The 21,461-nt window shown below is 46.9% G+C and overlaps 1 protein-coding gene across 2 annotated transcripts in view; it reads right to left on the bottom strand.

Annotated features, from left to right (window-relative positions):
* ZNF423 (zinc finger protein 423) overlaps positions 1 to 21,461 on the bottom strand; it is a 329,729-nt gene that overhangs the window by 135,632 nt on the left and 172,636 nt on the right. For both annotated transcript variants that reach the window (XM_048515303.1, XM_048515304.1), the window contains exons 4-5: positions 17,470 to 20,693; positions 7,761 to 7,845 (exon numbers count right to left, since the gene is read on the bottom strand). In XM_048515303.1, coding sequence (XP_048371260.1) covers positions 7,761 to 7,845; positions 17,470 to 20,693 — 3,309 coding nt within the window. The remainder of the gene's footprint in view (positions 1 to 7,760; positions 7,846 to 17,469; positions 20,694 to 21,461) is intronic.

The raw sequence follows: 21,461 nt of genomic DNA, 5'->3' as shown, positions 1-21,461 counted from the left end.
AAAACCTCGCATGAACACTGAAAGACCTACATTTTCCATAAATTTCTCATGCTGCCTTCTCCTTCTGCCTGTCTGGAGGCTTAAAGTTGGAGATAATGAGGAAATCCAGTCTACTCTGCAGTGTGAATGACAGGTGAAGGAAAGGTAGCATTTGGCGGTCTGGTTGCACCATATGAGCCATTCACCACCTTCCCTGGTGTACCATTCATAGGATACTAAGAAGTCCTTATTTAATAGACAACCCAATCATGTGTCTCTGAAGACTGTATCAGCAGATAACGCCTACGCATTTATTCTGAAGTAATAATGTATTAATATAGCAGCCAGGTCGATTCAGGCTCGTAAGCAACTCAGAAACTGAAATCGGTACAACTTATTTCCGACTAAATGTGTTTCAGATCAGAACAACACCCCCAATAATGAATCAGTAATCAAGCAGCCTTAATCCAAAACACTTGCTCTGGTGATACGCATGTCTTAAACCAGTGGTGAAGCACCAGGCGGCCCCATCCAAAGGGTCAAGTGTCCGGCCACGGCGTCACGGTCACACCACCTTACCATTCCCAAGGGGGCTTTCCAGCAGCGTGGGGAGGCAAAGGACACACACAAAAAGCCTCCCCAACAATGGAAAGTCCCTTCTGTGCTTAATGGACTTACACCACCAAAAAGGGAGCGCTTAATGGACTTACACCACCATTGGCCTTGTTCCCATCTCCATAATTTAGCAGACACTATTCACATTGAAACGGTGCCCATAGATCCTCCATTTTCCACAGCAGTCAATCAAAAGTGCTTGTAGGACCTTATACAGACGAAGCCCTGGATGCCAGCATAGTGGAGGCAATAACTGAACGGAAGCTGACTAGCGTCGGCTCTTCCCCCAGCTATGCCTCTGGACCACCCTCACTAAACCAGTGGATGTGGCACAGGGATGCTGGTGCTGCATACCACTGGCGTGGAGGGTTGCAGGGACTGCCTGGTGGCAGATCTCCCCTCTGCCAGGGCAAGTGACCTGCAGAGGGCCAATCTGCTGGAGTGGCCCTACATCACTCCCAATGGCAGATTCACAATCTGTATTTAGACGGGGCTGTTAGAGACCAAAAAGTTTTTCTGGGTATAAGTTTTTGAGATCAGAGCTCCCTTTGGTATCTGATGCCCAGAGCTTTGACTCTGGACAGTTCGTACCATGAAAATCTGGTTCCTCTAGGGCCGTGGTGGCGAACCTTTGGCACTCCAGATGTCCAGTGGCCAGTGGCCGTAGGGTGCCACTGGACTCGAATTTAGCTGTCCTACCACAGACCAATATGGCTACCCCCTGAAACTAATTAATAGTATTGGACGCAATACTTGATCTTAGCCGATGTTCATTCAAAGAATGGTCAAGGTTCCTCTCTTTCCCTTTGTTAAATTCTGACTTTACTGACTCAAAAGAAATCCAAACATTACGCCTTAGCTATATGACATCACTGTTGAAAAACAATTCCACACCTTCAAACCACTGTTGATTGTACCACTGGGCTTGCTCACTGAAAGCCAACAGAATCACTCCTGGGTGGACAAATCATTTATACCAGACACAGTGGCAGGATTACTTCAGCCCAAATCACTGCAGAATTACCATCCAAATGAGAAAAGAAAACCCTTGTAAATAAGATTATCAAAAAAGAAAAAGAGGAATCCACCTCTTCCTTTTGCACAAAAAATCATTTTGTACAAAATCAGATGATACTCTTCATACCAATAACCAATATCATGTTCTGTTACTCTGTCTCATACCACATTGGTATGAGAGACACTACGGATTATTAACAGTGCCATCGTATGAAGAATTCATAGAATCATAGAGTTGGAAGAGACCACAAAGACCATCAAGTCCAGCCCCCTGTCATGCAGGAAGACTCCATCAAAGCACTCCTGACAGATGACCATCCAGCCTCTCTTTAAAAGCCTCCAAAGAAGGAGACTCCACCACACTCTAGGGCAGTGTATTTCACTGTCAAACAGCACTCATCAGAAAGCTCTTCCCAGTGCTTGGGTAATTTTTTTCCCCTGTACCTTGAACCCATTACTCCTTGTCCTAGTCTCTGGAGTAACACAATACAATCTTCCTCCATCTTCAACATGACATCCCTTCAAATATTTAAATATGGCTATCGTGTCCCCCCTCAACCTTCACTTCTCCAGACAAAACATCCCCAGCTCCCTAAGATTCTCCTCATAGGGCATGGAATCCAGACCTTTTACCATTTTGGTCGCCCTCCTCTAGACCAGGGGTCTGCAACCTGCGGCTCTCCAGATTTTCATGGACTACAATTCCCATCAGCCTCTGCCACCATGGCCAATTGGCTTTAGCCTGGAGCCGCAGGTTGCAGACCCCTGGTCTAGACCCATTCCAGCTTGTCAATATCCTTCCTGAATTGTGGTGGCATACAGTATTGTACCATTCTAAAAGGCCTTGACTTAGGATGGCCACTGTAAGGAGCTGTTGTGATTCCAGAGACAGCCTGGCCACCCTCTACAACCCGGAAGCTACTGAGCATGCCCATTCTCCTTGACATCTAATGGGGAGCACACATCAGAGGAAATGGAAGGCACAAGGAGGAATCTAAAAGAGAACACACTTGAAACATTACCAGGTCAGTACAATGGAAAGCAAGCAGTTCAGATACAACAAGAACTGCTGGAAGCTTTTTTTAAAAAAAAATATGTTCCTGGGTGGATCCCCCAAAGCCTCAAAAGAGAGGAAGGGACCCCCTCCCACACTCGGCGAATCGAAACATTTCAAAAGATGCTCGATTCAAACCCAGTTGTTCCAAAAAGCCTTCTGCTCCTGACATGGTTAAGAGGAGTGTAGAAATCACTCTAGAAAAAGCTTGGTTGCAAATGTTCTCCCAGTAGCCCCCCCCCTTTCCAAATTACTCGCGACCAAGAAGGGGTCTGTTCTCTCACTAGAAACGTTCCCAGAAGCCTTGGTATGAAAACAAAGCAACGTGTTACCCATCTAGTTCCTCCAGGGATGCTGCCAGTCTGTTACCTCTCCGGGGAGAATGCGCAGGGCCAATATGTTACCGTGTTTGTATGTGTGCATGAGTATATATTATATCACATAGCAAAGAAAAGACAAAAACAAGGAGAGACATTTCTTGCCAGGATGTATAAGAGTGATGCTGAACATCCCCAACATGTTAAATCTGATAAATGGGGTGACCAGTTGGAGGAACAGCGGAGGCGACACGTTTCTTGGGGAGGCATTGCGTCCAGGTTCTCAAATCACTCAGTTCTCATTATGGGGCAAGGCTGTTCGTGGACTGTGTTCCTGAACACAGAAGGGTCTTCAGCTTTTTAACATTATAAATACAGCACTACATCTTCTCCGGCCTCCAACTAGCACCTGGGCTGATGTAATTATTGCCGTCCGGAGGGGGGGGGGACAAAAGTTGCTTCCACCAAGGGGTGATGTACCGAGACGGGCAGAGGCCCAAAAACAAGGAAGGCAAGAGACGGATGTGAAGGGAATCAGGCAGCTGCATCGGCAAGCGATGATGCGCTGCTACAAATGTCTTCACACCACACCACATTTCGGTCCTGCCCTTTTGGGAACAAGCCTCGGGAGTCTTCCGGCAGATGGTGTTCTCGCCCACTCTTTCTCATGCGTGGTTTTGATACCGCATTCCCAGTTAACCATCGTTTCATCCAATTTGGATGAAACATTAACTGCTGTTCGTTGGAGTATGGAAGCCTTCAAGAGTCAGAGCCGCTCGGGAGGAAAGGGGAGCAAACAAAAAAGAGGTGTACAAATCCGTGATCTTCATAAGGTGATCCCCAGAACACAATCTGAAGGGGCTGAGGATCTAAGAAAGCCACTCGGTTGTTCCTTGCTCATAATCTGAACAGACACTTCCTGAACTGAACACAGCAGAAGTTAACTACATTCCAGAGGCGTACCCCATTCCAAAACATGTTCCTCCCCTATGCAAGTGGAAGAAGGGGCTGAATTGTTTATCAAATTTCCAAAACTGACTATACATCTCAACAATCATAAAGCACAAAATAAAATAAACCCAGTTGATATATTTTCAAGTGTGCACCACATCTGACCCTGGCCAACTAGAAGGCCCTGTTTTAATGGGTGTAGTGGTTAAGAGCAGCTAGATTCTAATCTGGAGAACCAGGTTTAATTCCTCACTCCTCCACCTGAGTGGCTGAGGCTTATCTGGTGAACCAGATGTGTTTCCACACTCCTCCATTCCTGCTGGGTGACCTTGAGCTAGTCACAGTTCTCCCTGAACTCTCTCAGCCCCACCTATCTGTTGTGGGGAGAAGAAGGGAAAGGAGGTTGTAAGCCACCTTGTAAGTCCCCTTTACAGGAGAGAAAGGTGGGGTATAAATCCAAACTTCTCCTCTTCTTCTTCTTCAACAGAAGTTTTCATATGAGTCTAGAGAGCCCAGCCTAGCCTGATCTCATCAGAGCGTGGATGCTAAACTGGGTCAACCCTGGTTAGTGCTTGGATGGGAGACAGCCAAAGAAGACGGTGACTGGCAAACCACCTCTGCCCTTTTCTTGACCTGAAAACCTGATGATGGGAGTCACTTAACAGTTACTTAACAGTTCCCTTTATCTCAGGTGGTTTGCCAGCGCCCACCTCTACATATAGAAGGCACGTGAGACAAAAGCACAGCAAATTCCGTAAGTGCTGTCTTAAATGGGATCTAGTAGAACTAAGAGGTCTTTAAAAGCAGCTAATGGGATTGATAGCAAGTTCTGCTGGAAGGCCACTTCAAAAAGAGCCACCCCATCTAGTGGGACACAAGGCTCACGGGCCTATGTTCCCTCTACACTCACATCCCTGCCCTCTCTGGTTTGGTAATGAGGACACCGCGAGGTCAAGCATTGCTTGTGTATGGTCGAATCCCCACTACCATCTTAGCCAGGTTTCAGAAGAAGAAGAAGAAGAGTTTGGATTTATACCGCCCCCTTTCTCTCCTGCAGGAGACTCAAAGGGGCTGACAATCTCCTTGCCCTTCCCCCCTCACAACAAACACCCTGTGAGGTAGGTGGGGCTGAGAGAGCTCCAAGAAGCTGTGACTAGCCCAAGGTCACCCAGCTGGCGTGTGTGGGAGTGTACAGGCTAATCTGAATTCCCCAGATAAGCCTCCACAGCTCAGGCGGCAGAGCTGGGAATCAAACCTGGTTCCTCCAGATTAGATACACGAGCTCTCAACCTCCTACGCCACTGCTGCTCCTCATTACGCCACAAACGACCTCAAACCTGGTTAGTTTGTGTTCAGAAACCTGGCTAAGACGGTAGTGGGGATTCGACCTATGTTGAGCTGTGCAGTACAATACATGACATATTATGATCTAAGAGTGAGGTGATCTAGATCAGGAATTGTCAAATACAAATGTGCTAGTCAGCAACTATTTCTCCACAAGCTAACTCCTTCTTATGGGCAACTGGGGGGGCAGCTTCCAGTGTGTTTATTGTGCTGCGCGGACAGTGTAGTATATTGAGCGCATTTCTAGAGGCCAGGGGATGGGTGGAACCCCGCACGCAGCCCCAGCTGGGGACACCAAAGCCAGATTGTTCCGAATAAGCATCAAGGGAATTTCATAATGTGAAGCTGCTTGCCACTGGAATCCTTTTTCAGAGCGCATCAAAACGTGCACAATGCAAAGGTACTTATCACCAAATAGCCCCACCTCCATTTCACAGGTTTGATGTGAAAACCACATACCCAGTTGCCTAAAGATACCTCTCATGTACATCTTAATAAAAGGAGGGGAGAAAGGGGGGGGGGGCGGGAAACCCTTGAAAACACCACGGTCCAATTAGCAACGCTCTCACCCTTCACACCTGCAAACAAGAGACTGCATTAACACCTGCCACAAAAGCAAACATTTTTAGATAACTTCATTTTAACCTCCCTGACACCGCCCGCAAGCTCCCCGCCTTGAGCGACCGTGGAAATCACGGTGAGTGACAGTCCCAATTCTTCTCTGAGAAAGAGGTTTTGCTCTAATCTTCTGTGTCAGCTTTTCAAATTCTCTCTTTGGCGTTTGCGCATAATTCACATTAATGATAATGGGATCTCCGTATGTGGAAGAGCAGATTCTTTAAATGCAAAAAACTGTTCAAGGGAAAATCATTACGATTATGGGAGATGAATGTGGCGCGTGAACACATAAAGAAAACTGTAGGGCCCTTAAAGGATCTTCAACAGCAGACTCTGGAGTGGCATGTGTAAGGAACTCCTCTGTGGTCCATGCATCAAAATAAACTAAGCTCTCGAGCTGTCACATATATTTATAACATCTGTGCAGAGAGAAGAAACAGTTCTCTGCATTCTTCAGGAAAAGCTGCCTCCAGCTGCATCAGAAATACGGCCCTTTTGATTGCAATAACATTTTACTGGGTCTTGTTCCCACCAGGATCCAGCTTAAAAACAAGCGAGGCCTTGCTGTCTACAACAGGAACTGTAAATGTAAAAATGCAAGCATCTCAAAAAGCAAACCTTTTTTTTAAAAAAAAAATTCAATTTGCTCAGGCGAAAAGCTCTAGGTTTCTTTTTCCCCTCCCTCAATAAGTTTTTTTTTTAAAAAGCAGAGGGGGCTGAAATAAAACTTGCTGAGCATTCTGTTTTGACAACGTGTCTCAGAAATCCACCACATTTAAGCTATGGAAATGTGAGCAATTCAATGTCATGACATACCAAATTGAAGCATAATTGCTTCTAAGTGGTTGACAACCGGCAAGCACTTTCTCTTTCTCTCTCCCCCTCTTTACTTTCCCCCCCCCCTCCAGATAAGACTGGAATTCATGGCATAAAGAGGAAGATCTTGTCAAAAGTTTCATCTTAGCACGAGCGAAAATGGGACGGGGGTGGGGGGGGAGGAAAAAAGGACAACTCGGCATTAATACATTTTAAGCAGCTTTGAAATTGAAGAGAATTGCTGCTTTTCTAAACTGGGGATTCTTAAACACAGCTATTGGGAGCCTCCTCGAGGCAAGAAAACAAGTCGTTCAAGCACAGATCCCAAGTGGGAAACTTTAAGAGTGGGTAAGAGCAGATAGAACGGAAACAACTTTGCAAAGCCCCGTGCTATGCTTTCAAGTCTCTAAAATGTCAAGAAACAAAAGCTTGTGAAAGGTGGATAATTGCCCCATTTCTTACTTCAACCTGGATTCTGGGACTGGTGTAGCCCCCATGTGCTTTCTAAGTTGAGGAAGGCTTGTGTGGACCTATGGCATGAGCAACTGGTTTAAAGAAGACGTACACTAGGAAAGATCAAGGAGACATTCACATGCAGTTCAGCAAGAGACCCCAACTTCTTGGATGAGACCAGTCCATACACACTGTGTGTCTCAGGCAAATGTCATGAGAGTGAATCATAAGGATCCTTCAACAGTCACGAGTCAAAGGAGGTGCCACCATTGTGTGAAATACACCTGCAGGATCCAACCGACAGTCATGTTACAGCAGGCACCGCCTGACTCAAAGAGGTGTGTTACTCAGTGGGAAATAACCACGGAACCGTCTGTACTATTCAGTGTCTGGTTGTAGATATCAGCAGTGCAACAGGAGGATCTAATAACAGACATCTCACAGAAGTTCCTAAAAATCAGCCCGAAAGTATTGCCATTTTATTAAAGAACACAGAACAGACTGATCAACACACATTAACAACTCAGTGGGAAAGCCAAGATGAAGAAGGGAGAAATGAAGGATTCAAAGAGCAAAGAGGGTAAAATTGTGCTCACCAATCATATGATTTGCAACATGGATCTGTATCTCTCGCTCATTCTCAAAGGTCATCTGGCACTTGATGCATTGATAGGTCTTTTTCTGTTGAAACAATGCAAAAAAAATAAATCAGAGAGCTTGGCTTTCAGCAGGAAAGGAAATATAGGAATAAACAATGACCATCACAAGCTCCATTCTTAGATTGTTACATTTCCCCACCATCATCACTCCTTCCTAGTTAACCTCCAAAACAACTAAGAAACTGAAATGTCTCTGGGGATAATCCTATGGACCTGAGCTGGATGGGCCAAACTAGCCCACTAACTCGCTCTTGAGACCTCAGAAGCTAAATAGGGTCAACCCTGGTTATTATTTGGATGGGAGACTGGAAAGGAAGTCCGGGGTTGCTACGCACAGGTTGCTGTGCAATGGACAACCACCTCTGAACGTCTCCTGCCTTGAAAACACTATGGTATTGCCACAAATCAATTGCAACTTGATGACACTTTCCATCATTGTAATCTTATGATTACGCTCTGGTTAGGGTCCAGACAGTCACTTGTTTGTTGTTAAAGGATTTTTTTTTTTGGATTCCTTATGTTGCAATGATTGTGCGAGAGGGAAGGCAGGTTCACAACTATTATAAATAAATATGTCATAAATAAAAGGTACACACAGTAAACTATCCTTTCTAAATCTGAATGGACGATGAGGTCATTACAGAGAAGGCATTCCTTAAGGTTGACTCCCCAAGTCTAATGACAACATTCATAAAAATGCAAATGCGCTAATATTTGAACTTGGAGAATGTTGGACCAATATCTCATCCCAGAAAATCTATCCACAAGTTACAGTGAACACACATATGGTCTACATACATTGTGCTTTAAAAGGGGCTTGGACAGATTTATGGAGAAGTCGATCTATGGCTACCAATCTGGATCCTCCTTGATCTGAGATTGCAAATGCCTTAGCAGACCAGGTGCTCAGGAGCAGCAGCAGCAGAAGGCCATTGCTTTCACCTCCTGCACGTGAGCTCCCAAAGGCACCTGGTGGGCCACTGCAAGTAGCAGAGTGCTGGACTAGATGGACTCTGGTCTGATCCAGCAGGCTTATGTTCTTAACACACTTGTGTTACAGTGTGTCTTTATATATGTGTTAACTAATGTTCATGATACATTCAATGCATATGGTGGAACATGTGATTACAGCCCCACATTTATCCAGGTACTAGTTCCTGATTTCATTTGCAGTGAATCCACACTGGCTTGTTCATACAAACAGATCTACAAGCAGGATGTATGCAAGCTAACTGTAACACATCAATGGGGCTTAGTGTGGAGAGGAATTCAAAGGCCTTTAAGTGTCTGTCAAGACATGTATGGGAGAGAGAAACCAAGAGCCACCCTTTGCATCTGTTTCCCATTTGAACAGTTACTCGTACAAACAACAGTAACCAACAATTTAATGCTATCTGAAATAACAAAGACTGCAAAGTACTGTGCCATCTAAATAGCTATTCTGGTGAAAAATTAGAACCCATCAGTAATTTATATCATAGGTATGAAGGGCTAATGGACATACGCCCACTCATGGGCTGATTAGGAGGAAGGTTTATTTAGGCTGTCAAAGGATTCCTGAGCTCCTATTCACAGCGATAAAATGTTCTTTTAAGGGAAAATGGGATTCAATGGGATTTCAGGGAAAGCCAGGAAAGAAACTTCACTGCACCGAAGAGCGAAGCGCCAGCACCGCCTGCGGAAGCAAAGGTACAAATTTCGGCAATCACGAAACTCCCACTCCAAAGCTAAGCCAGGGTTTCCTCCGCCATTTGTTCTTGCTTCCTATGTCACAACGTCATCCTAATGAAGCTGAGCCGCCGAAACAAGGAGATTGAATGAAGAAGCAATTACATGAGCCATTTATTCAATCAGAGGAGATGGGCTTGTACTCAAAAGTGGCACGGGCGTGAACTCTCGTAATGATGAGAGAGAGGGAGGGAAATCCAAGGACTAAAAATGAAAAAGTTCACAGCAGGGCAGTCATTTCATTTTTTAAAAAATTATATGTATATCATTTTAAATTGCCAAACAAAACTCTAGGAACAGATTTTGTTTACTAACAATGCAATGAAGAGCATTTGTATTGCATTATAGTAATTTAAATGTGACTATGCCCTTTCTCAGGGAATGATGACAATGCATCCATGCAGTGGCGTAGCACCCATGGGACAGGAAGTGCGACGCCCCGGGCAGAGCAGCGGTGGAGGCATGGCCAAGCCGTCGAGGGGACGTGGCAGGGGCGTTCTGGGGCGCAGGGTGTGCACACACCCTGGGCACAGTTTCCCCTCACTCCACCTCTGCGTCCCTGTGTGCTGCGGCAGGAGTTGCAGCAACGCACGACCACATTGAAAAGTAGGGCAGATTCTCTTTACAAGATAAAAGATCATACTTATCCACTGGCTTCATCAAAACCATTATTGTTGGCAATGTTAAATGTAGCGCTTTGATAAAAGAGATTTGGTGCCATCAAGTTGCTACTAACTTATGATGATCTTGCAGAGTTTTCAAGCCACGAGATGTTCAGAGGTGGTTTGCCTGCATCTGAGTAGCTACCCTGGACTTCCTTAAAGGTCTCCATTCCAAGGACTAACCAAGGCCCACCCCAAGCTTCCAAGCTTCCAAGCTTCCAAGCTTCCAAGTTTGGTCTAGGCTAAGTTTTTAGCTGCTTACCCAGATAATAATATTTTGTTAGCCTTCAAGGTGCCACTGGTCTCTTGTTCTATTTTACTCAGCAATTGCCATAATTGTTTTCTGAAAGGTCTCTCTTATAACCCTTTTCCTTTGAAGACTTCCTAGGATTCTCTCAGATTCCCATTCAGCGTTTCGGAGACGTGACTGAAGTTGGAGAATTTTCGGCATTCAAAGGACCTTCTACATTCGAGGGAACCCTCTCCTTCTTGTACAGGGAAGAGCAACACAGTCTGGTCTATGCTGAAACATCCACTTCCATGGTCTTTAATGTAATTTCAATGCAGCTGCCCTTCGACTACACATTGCTGTAATCCCTGGCTGTTAGACCATGTGCAAAATATATATATATATAAAAAATCAATAGTGGTCCAAAAGGGGGAAAAAAGAATAAAACAGAGAACTGCTCAAGAATTATAGAGTAGTAACATCATTTGGACAGCTGTTGGCTGCCTGGTTTGTATTGCAGGCCAAATAAAAACTGCATTTTTACCTGTTGTACTACAAATCAACAAGAGATTAGAAAACAGAGAACAGCACCTTGTTCAATTTAGCTCGCCTGGTTATCTCCGAGACACTTTTTTAACAAGCTAGGGCAACTTGCTGTTCTCCAGAAAGGATATAAGCACTTGGGGGCTCTGCTGATCCATATCAAAACTTTGGAAATCTATGGGTTGGGGGGGGTGCAGTTAGCTTCAGGTGCACACCCATAGAATGTGCAAGAACCAGAGTAAAGAAATAAATCGTCTACTAACTTAGAAGAATAAAAGTGTTTGGGGACGGGGCTGTCTTCCCTCTTTACATCCCTCTATTTCATGGATGCTCACTCACGGACAGCAGGATACCTGCAATTGGCAATCCTGCCCCGGGACTCACCCGCAAGCAAAGGCGCCTTGTGGAAGCCAGAAACCAGGGGGAAGGTGCAGGAAGACCTGGGTAGCAGAAGCCAGTCTCATCTCTTCCACAAAGGACCGAGACCTCTGAGGCTGAGCAGGCCTCAGCAGTCCCCCAGAGCAGGGCAAGGCTGACACAGCTGAGGCCAAGCTGCAAGCAGCAGGGTCCAGTCTTCCCTCAGAGAAGGGCGGAGCCTGCGCAGCCCAGGCAAGGCTGCAATCAAGGGAGGGAGGGCCAAGGACACTGGGAGGCCAATCACATGCTGGTAGGGCTTGACAGACAGCCTGCTGGCCATTAACAGCCTGAAGCAGGGAGCTCCAGGAGCGGGAGGAACCTTTTGAGAGGGATAAAAGGAGGGCAGAGAGAGGAGCGCCGGGTCGGCAGGAGGGATGTGGAGAGGGGAGAAGAGAACGGTAACTATTGGAAGCAGAAATAAAGGCCTTCCAACCAAAGAACCCTGTGGTCTTCACCTTCTGTCTTCATGCCGACAGATCGTGAGGGCCTGAGCCTACCCTGCAAGGACCGTCAAGAGAGGAGGCACTCACAAAAAGCAGGCATCCACCCAAATTTCCTTAGCATTTATCTGCACAACCTATACCTACATGTCTGCCTTTCCTGGGCTCAACTTTTCTAGCATCGTGAAAGCTATTTACATAGCACCCTGAACATGCATGGCTCTGCGGGTTACTAGAAGGCAAGTCCCTCCCTTGAAAATCTTGCATTCTAAAATAAGATACCAGGAAGATAACAAAGAGAAGAAGGCGAGGAGCAGGAATCCCCAAAAATTTTGAGACCAAAGGCACCTCTGGATTTTTTAGAGGGATGGTGAGTGTTACCCTAATATCCAAAATGGCAGCCTTAGGAATCGGACTCAGCTGGATCACCTCTCACATTTCCAGGGGAGAAAATCCTGAAGGGAGAACAAAACTACACACTAACTAAGAAAAGCCCAGTTGCTTACTAGGCCCAAACATCTTTCAGTGGCAAACTCTTTCATTCAAATGAGGGCAGCCAATAACAAGCTCTGTCTTACAACAGCCCCGCCCACTTTCCAAAAAGGTCAGTGGGTGCCAACGGATGTACTGGTGAGTGACATGGCGCCCCCAAGCACCATGCTCGGGAACCCAGAGCTAGGGAGTAAAATGGAACAGTGGTGTGTTCACAACAATGACTTGTGATAAAGGATGAAAAGGAGTTAGTCTTATCTAAGGTATGCTGAAACCAACCAAAACATGTGAATTTGACCACAGAAGGGATTTAGCGACAATTGTTTATAAATAAATTGGAGAAATGGTTAATTGGGGCTTCCATGGAGCTAAATGACTTCTTTCTATACTAGCGGAAGATCATGCTCATAAATGTGTTTCTTGCTGGCTTCGAACTTGACAGGGTCCCAGTCTGAAACATCCTGTCCCCAAAATTGTTCACGACTGACAGAACTGCTCTCTTACCGCTGTCTCTTGGGATAGCGAGAGAAACAGCATTAACAGTGCTGCTGGGAAAACCCTTTGGGGCGGTTAAGGTACCACGGCCAGCTCCCTGGAACTATGAATGGGGTTCCAGCTCTTCTTCCACAGGCTCCTGCACAGCAACCATATGGCCCATTCCTCTCTGCTGGTAATGAATTCAATGAGATCCTAAAGGAGACTCCCCCCAGACCCAACAACAGTTCCTCTTCTGGGAGGTGGATCTTGCCCATGTCCACTTAAAAAGTCAAGGTTGACAAGACTACTAAAATTTGGGCCCAAACTCAAAGCTTAGGAGGCCTGGTCCAGCGCTAGCCCCTCTATCCACTCTAGGCCCCTCAGTGTACAACTGGGTGGCAAGGTCATGTCCCTGGAAACTGAGAACAGCCTACAGGCCAAATGTTGCAAGGACCAGGAATGCTATCCAGCCACAACAGCCACCAGGAGGCACAAAGGAAACCCATGGGAACTACCACAGTTCTGAGGGTGGGTTGGAACCCATTACTCTCACAAGTCTCCTAGGGCCTTTCGAGGCTGCCTGGAGCTATTTAAGGCCTTAGGCTGACTCCTCCCCCAGGGTGGGGAGACCAGAGGGCGAGGGGAAGAGCGGAGAAGCAACCTGAAGGCAGGGGAAGGAATAGGGTGAAACTAGATCCCCCTGTCCTCCCAATATATATTCTCCCAGTGGACCAACTAGCATATTAAAGATGGTGGTAGGCGTAAGCTCTGCCCTCAACACCCACCCACAGCCATCAGAAATGGATGAAGGTGTTCTTTGCATCCCAGAGATGTGTTCACAGCGTTGCAATTGTTAACAGGGTAGCGGGGTACAGCAGGTTGAAGGCATTAGCATATATGCCAATCGCAGGCTCCTGTGTAAAGTGTAATTTGGCACAGGCCTGAATCCTGATTTTTCATTATCTTCTACAAAAGAAATCTACCCTCCTGGGAGGAGATTCAAAGCATTTACTTTGTTGAAGAACTTAAATTCTCTCCCGAGAGAAGGAGAGGTAGGGAAGCTCTTGCCGGAGACAGACAGTTAAAAGTGGGAGTGAGGAGACAGGAGCAATTTCCACTCATGACAACTGGAGGGACCGGGAAGGGGGGGTGGGGAGTGCGTACAGTAGGTGCATAAGACTATTCCAGCCTTCGTCTGTTCAGTCACAGGAAACAGGAATTAGTTTGGCATAAAAGGAGAGGCCCGTCCTTTCAGAAGAGTTCCAAGCGCCACGAAGAAGCCAGCAGTAAGAAGGCGACAATGGCCCTAATAAGTAGTTTCGGATGATGAACTCTCAAGAGGCGTCGCGCTGAAGGGAGAGGTGTTTCCATTTCGTATTTTATTCTCCACAGAATTAGATGTATATCACAGCTGGAGGCAGGCCTAGTCATATATTCGCTTGACCCCGAGGGAGCACTGTGCAGTCGCAAGGGCTGAAGCAGCCGCGACTGAAACAAAGCAAAGAATCTTTCGCTTGGATCGTTTCAAGCATCGGGGATCCTTTGAACCTGACACGTTGTCGCGAGCGGCAGAAGATCTTTACTGGGAAGGCTTTTAATGGCGATGTTCAAGATGGCTGCTCATTAGGGGAGACTTGGGGGAGGGGGAGGACGGGCGGTTCTGGTTCGGCTGGGAACAGGCCTTCAAACAGGCCCACACTCAAGCCACACTCAATTTCTGCATGGAACCATGGGTAATTAAAACCAATCACTGCCTGTGAAGAATGCTGTACAGGTGACTCCTTTGCTGTAAAACTGGGGAAAAGTTCTGAGCCCAACTAGTCTCCCAATTTCATCGGGCATGCCAACAGGATAAAGTTATTGGTCAAGTCATAAATGGAAGTCTGAAGAAATTATTTGCCAAGGCCACAAATTATAGGCAGAACGCTTCCCTCAGAAGGTCGGCTATGTGCTGAAATAGCCAAGAATCCTAAATAATACAGATGCAGATGGTAGGTTTTGCTGCAGAAACTCATGAAAAGAAGCAACAGCCAGCTGGATCAAGAGTTAATTTAGGAATTGTTGATACTTCATGTTTTCTGTTAAAAAAACAACCCCTGCCTTTTAGGCTTTAATATACGCAATGCATTGAAGATGTGTGTCAAGAAATGGACCTAACTGATATAATTGCTTCTCATTTTAATAATTTATTTACTTTGTTTATTCACTTCCAAAATCAAATACAAAAGCAAAGCCCAGCATGGCTTACATCACTCTACTCTCCTCCACTTTATCCTTACAACAATCCTGTGAGGTAGGACAGACTGAGAGTATGCCATTGGCATAGAAAGGTTGGCTGAAGAAAAGGTAATTTTTGTCCTAAATTTACCAAACTTTCGTTTATCATCTGGCCCAAACAAGGAGACAAAGAAGGAGGAGGAGGAGGAGGAGGAGGAGGAGGAGGAGGAGGAGGAGAAATAGTAGAAGGAGGAGGAGAAGGAGAAGGAGAAGTAGTAGTAGTAGTAGTAGTAGTAGTAGTAGTAGTAGTAGTAGTAGTAGTTTGGATTTGTACCCCCCCTTCTCTCCTGTAAGGAGACTCAAGGTGGCTTTCAAACTCCTTTCCCTTCCTCTCCCCACAATAGATACCTTGTGAGGTAGGTGGGGCTGAGAGAGTTCCAAAGAACTGTGACTAGCCCAAGGTCACCCAGCGGGAATGTACGAGTGCAGAAACACATCTGATTCCCCAGATAAGCCTCCGCCACTCAGGTGGAGGAGTGGGGAAATCAAACCCAGTTCTCCAGATTAGAATCCACCTGCTCTTAACCACTACAACACGCTGGCTCTCAAGATGTTATGGAGGATGCGTGGCCGTCATTAAAAGTAGTAAGGCCGCATCATCCCCTGTATGTTTCTCCATTTCTGATGAACTTCCAGGGCTGCTCCTTGCAAGAACTGAGGAGACTGAAACAAAATAATGTCACAGTTGTGTTGTAGAAGATGTTATCAGGAAGAGAATATGCACGAATGCTGCTTTTATTGACAGTCGTGCATCTTCATGATGTCTTTTTCCAGCCTTAGGCTGAGAACTTTTATAGACACCCTGCAAAGGGCAAAAGATGATCAAATAAAGGCAGAAAAATAGGATTCTGCCTTCTACACAAGCCACACGCTCTGCAATAGCTAAAAGAATGCACTTTCAATAGCTTATAAAGAGGTTTATGGATTACTAGTTCTTCCCTTTAAAGGTCACTACATATGTGATTTCTTTGACATGGGAGAAACATGCACACAGTAGGAAAGTAATGACTGTGTGTTTCCACCATGGGCACATTGCAGAGCTGCTATGAAGAGGGAACAAGCTTGTTTTCTGCTGCTCCAGAGACTAGGACAAAGAGGAATGGATTCAAAGTACAGGGAAAGAGATTCCACCTAAACATTAGGAAGAACTTCCTGGCGGCAAGGGCTGTTTGACAGTGGACCACGCTGCCTTGGAGGGTGGTGGATTCTCCTATGGAGGTTTTTAATCAGACTGGATGGCCATCTGTTGGGAGTGCTTTGATTGTGTGTTCCTGCACTGCAGGGGGCTGGACTTGATGGCCCTTGTGGGCTCTTCCAGCTCTATGATTCTGTGATTCTATATCAGCGCAACCAAATACCTACATCAAAAAGCACACTCATACCAGTATTCTGTCATGATCAGCCCGTTTGATCCTGCCATGTCTCCTGTCTCCTGCCCTGGGTTTGGGAACCCTTCTCTTCTCAGTCCCCCTCCCTCCTTTGCTTAAGTTTTTTTTCACTTTGCTTCTCAGGCAATGCCTTATCAGTTCATTAGACACCTACTGTTGTAGCTCTGTCAGTAGCGCGGAATTTATTTTGTTTTGACCCCGAGGGTAGTTTCTTCATCTCTGGACCGTGGGACTGAAGGGCTGCCATCCTACCCTTGGGAACTGGTAGTCAGGGGTGGGGTGACATGACATGGAGATGATATGGGTAATAATGGAGGCCGCACTGCTGGTGATACTAAGTGCTGGCAATCAAAGTCTAAATGCTTATTCCTGATGCTGTTGCATTATTTAAAAGTTAACTGAATACAGAGTCTTGTTATTGAACAGTCCCGGGGCAGGACATCTTGAAACATCACAATTTGCACACAAAGAATTACCTACATTTGGCTCAAGCTGAAACCTGGGTAAGGACCCTGGTTGCTGGTTGTGCATTTTTGGTACAGTCAGTAACTACTATCCCCTAAACACAGTTTTCATTACTCCACTGGCTGAAAGCTCACGGAACACAAAGCAATCTCTTAAAGAATGCCTGAGATGTCTTGGGAATAGGTTCCAAAACTTGGAACAGGGCCATATGGAACTCCTGGCCCAATACGAAAAACAGACAAAAAACACCTCCATATTTTAAAATTATATTACAAGAAACAAACATCTCAATCTAACATTTTCATGTGGAGTTCCACCATACAAAAGGTCTTCCTTTTCATTCTCGTGTCAAGGACAGCTAGGAAAGTAAACGAGAATTTGGTGCATGATATTGCTTCCAACATCAAAGAGATTGGAGATAGCCCCATTCATGAACGGAATGTATCAGGAATACACATCAGACCCTCCAAATCAAGCATCTGTATATTGTTATGCTTCGAACAAAACTGATCACTGAATTGTACTTACTCTAGGAACAGGGGATGTCTGGGTACCCTTCTTTTGGCCACTCGTTTCGGGTGTCAGGTCTCTATGATCCAGCTGCAGGTGGCTCTCTAGGTCTTCAGCACTTTCAAATTTGACACTACACTCCGGACACCGCAGGCTTCCACACGGCCTTTCGCTAACATCTGGCGTGGTCATTCCTAAGGACTGTCCGTTGGTGCTCCTAGTCATGCACAAGGCACACAGGCCGTAGGGCAGACCATTAACATCCAGTTTCACCAGGTCTTGCTTGTTCCTGAAGTCTTTCAAGCACAGAGCACACTTGTAAAGTTTCTGCAAGGCCTGGCCATTGGGAGAGGATGCTGCAGAGCTCCCTACCAGTTTTTGCATATGGAACGTCCCGTGGATTTTCAGCTCGAGAGTCGAGGTGACCGTCTGCATGCAAACGACGCAGCGAAACCCAGTGAGGGAGTTCCTAAGGTCAGGATGCATCTGGCAGTGCTCGATGAAGTCTTCTTCGCTCTGCAGGGGCATTTTGCAGATCCGGCACGTTCCAGTATCCAAGCTCTTACTGTGAGTCACTTTGTGTTCCGTCAGGGTCAAAAGGGACGGGAAGCGTTCCCCGCAAATGGGGCACATGTAATGCTTTGCTGGGCCTCGGTGCGTCTGCATGTGCTCCCGGAGGCCGTTCTCGGAGAAAAAGGTCCTCGAACAGATGTTGCACTTGTGACTCCCTTTGATGAATTCCGCTTTCTTCCTGGAACAGTCGTCCTCCCCTGGTCGGATGTTATGGTCCCTCAACCGGTGGTTCTGCAAAAGGACCTCCATCGTATACGCGGCCCCGCAGATGTCGCAGCCGTACATGGGCTCCGAAGCATCCACATCATCCTCACTCGCTTCGTGGCTGTTGGACGTATCGGGATTTTTCATCAGCATGTTCTGGAGGTCTGCAGGTTCAGCCTTCTTATTGGCCGGCGCCATGCCGTTGGCCGTCCCGTTCTCGGCGCCCGCGTCAAAGACACAGTGTTTCTCCCGCAAGTGTTTTTCGAGCAAGATGATGGCGTGGAAAGCTTTGCTGCAGAACTTGCAGTTGTATTTCTTGCTGTGGGTGGTGATGTGGCACTGCAGCTCCACCTCCGTGCTGAAGGTCTCTCCGCAAAAGATGCATTTGTGGGACTTGGCCGGGTTGCCCAAATGACTGTGCTTGACATGAATCTGGAGGTCCACCTCCTTCCGGAAGTCCCAGTTGCAGGCTGTACACCGATACATCTTTTTCTCATTGCTGTGCTTCACCGCCAGATGCACCTGGATAGAGACCTTGGAGTCGAAAACCTCTTGGCAAAGCGTGCAGTGATACAACACGAAAGTATGCATGTCTAACAAATGTTTCTGCAGATCATCCACCGAAGAAAACTGCTTGTCACAGCTCTCGCACACATAATGGGTTGAAGTAGTCATATAATGCACAGTCAGGTGCTGCAGGAGAGACTCTTGGGAATTGAAGTCTTCTTTACACTGAGGGCACGACTGCTTCCTTAAAAGCAACTCCAAATGCAACTTTAAGTGAGTCTGGAAGGTTTCGAAGTTGGAGAACTTGAGCTCACACTGATTACACGGGTATTCGCCGTTCGAAACCGAGCTGACGCTTGAGGAGAGCCGCTGCCTTTTGGGGGAAGAGACTTCAACGTCCGAGGAAACGGGACTCTGCTCGCCTTTCGTTTTTTTATTGTGGGCCAGCGGAATGTTCTTGTGGTTTTCTTTTATATGCTTGGTTAGCTTGAGGATGGAGCCAAAAATGGGTGAGTTTGTGCAATAGGGACAGGAATAAACCTCCATAAATGACTGGGATGGCTGAACCACTGGGGAATCCAATTTGGAATTGCCTATGTTGCAGTGAGTTTGCTGGATGTGTTCAGTCAGAGACGCTTCGGTCAGGAAGCCCATGGAGCACTGGTTACAAAAAAAGGCATTGTTGCCATCTTGAGGCGTGGCACCGGGCCCGCAGTGAGCTATGCGGATGTGTTCCTGCAAGCTGTTGATATCAGCAAACATCTCGGGGCAATAATTACAGTGGAAGGCTGAAATGTTGCTGAACTGCATCATGGGATATGCGTGGTTTTTATGCACCTTTCTCACGTGTTCGTTCAAGTTGTACAACGTGGGCATGGGCTCGAGGCAGATCTGGCACGTGTGGCTTTGCTGAGGTTTGTCTGGGTGGATGGTCTTCAGGTGGATCTCCAAGACGGCAAGACTGTTGAAGTCACGCTTGGTACAATAAGGACAGCTGTAGGAGACCTTGGACCACGTCTGGCCCTCTTCTCTTTCCAAAGATCGGATCTTCTTTTGCCCTCTCAACGGTTTCAAAGTGGAGTCAGGGGTGGAGCCCCGCTCGACCGACGCGCTGGAATCTGGCGTGGCGCTGCTCATGGACGCCACGCTGCCCAAGACGGGGTCCGGGCTGATGCTGTGGTTGCTCGAATCAGGCTGTCGATGGCTATCCAGGTGGCAATACACTTCCTCTACCGAAGAAAACTGCTCTGGGCACATGGGGCACTTGTGTTTTTTGTTGGCATGGGCTTGATGGATGTGGGAAAGCAGCGAGTTCTCATCTGCAAATACTTCGGGGCAATGGATGCACTGCAGGTCCGCCTTCTCGGACAGCTGCGGGTGGCGCGTCATGACGTGCTTCTCCAGGTCTTCTGTCTGGCTGAAGGTCTCCTCGCAGTAGTCGCACATGAAGTCGTCCTTCTTGGCCTCCTTCTCGCTCTTCGCCATGTGCTCCTTGTTCTTCTTGTGGGCTTGCATGTGGCTCTGCAAGGAGCTGGTGGACGAGAAGCCGCGCTTGCAGACCGTGCACTTGAACGGCTTGCTGGAACTGTGGGTCTTCAGGTGGATCTTGAGGTGGTCGCTGCGCGAGAAGGCCGCCTCGCACTCGTGGCAGTGGTACTTCTTGTCCCCCGTGTGTAGCTTGATGTGTCGGTCCCTACTCCTCTTATGCTTGAAAAGGCGGCTGCAGTAGGTGCACTTGAACGGGAGCTTGTCGCTGTGGATCTGCTCGTGCCTTTTCAGGTAGCTCAGGCGAATGAAGGACTTGTCACAAAACTGACAGGGATACGGCAGGCCGGTCCCCCCTTCCTCCTCCCCGATGCCGAGATCACACCCATCCCCGATCATCTGAGTGGGTGATGCAACGTCTTTGCTGGAGGGAGATGAAGCCACCCAGGAGAGTTGTGGGTCGTCGTCGCCATCTGTAATGGGAAAGCAGAAAGGAGATTAAAAACAATTCCCAGGGCATCTGTGAAAAAGAGGGACAAAGACGCAGAACAACACAGTGGCCTTCTGCTGCTACAGTATTAGCGGGGAGGGGACGCAACTGCTGCACAAAAACAAAAGAGCCACCCCCGCAAATGCCTCTTGAATCTGAAAAGGGTATTTGTGCAAAGTGGGGGGGGGGGTGCAGGGGGAAGAGCACTTATTACACACATGCAATTTTTAAAATATATATATATATATATATTTGTGTGCGTGCATATATATGCATGTGCGTGTCAATGACAGTACGCTGATCTTAATGCTAAGCCATTTCTCCACTCTCCTCCTAAGTCCCCCAAGCAGGTTTAACACCTGTCTACTGTATCGCCAAGCAATAAACAGCGAGTCGAGAAAACAAAACTCAACATGCCTCAGAGCAATACAAACATTTCTAAGAGCCGCTGTGTTAAGTGCTCATACGTGAGCGTTTTCCAACAGACACCAGTCAGAGAGGTTCTCAAAAATACAGCCCGGAAAAAAAAAATCCTTTTCGGCCCTGCCTCGAAACAGGAGGGGCCATGCAGAAGTGGTGACGGTAGGAGAATCTCTCTCTCTCTCTCTCTCTCTCTCTCTCTCTCTCTCTCTCTCTCTCTCTCTCACACACACACACACACACACACACACACACACACACAAGTCATTCAATAGCAGTGTGACATAAACAAGATGGGTTTCCCCGAAAGCTCGCTGCACCTGAAACGAAA

This window comes from Sphaerodactylus townsendi, linkage group LG14 (genome assembly GCF_021028975.2).
Source record: "Sphaerodactylus townsendi isolate TG3544 linkage group LG14, MPM_Stown_v2.3, whole genome shotgun sequence".
NCBI classification, from domain to species: Eukaryota; Metazoa; Chordata; class Lepidosauria; order Squamata; family Sphaerodactylidae; genus Sphaerodactylus; species Sphaerodactylus townsendi.
Note: the sequence above shows the minus strand (reverse complement) of the source record. Positions and strands in the feature narration are given on the sequence as shown.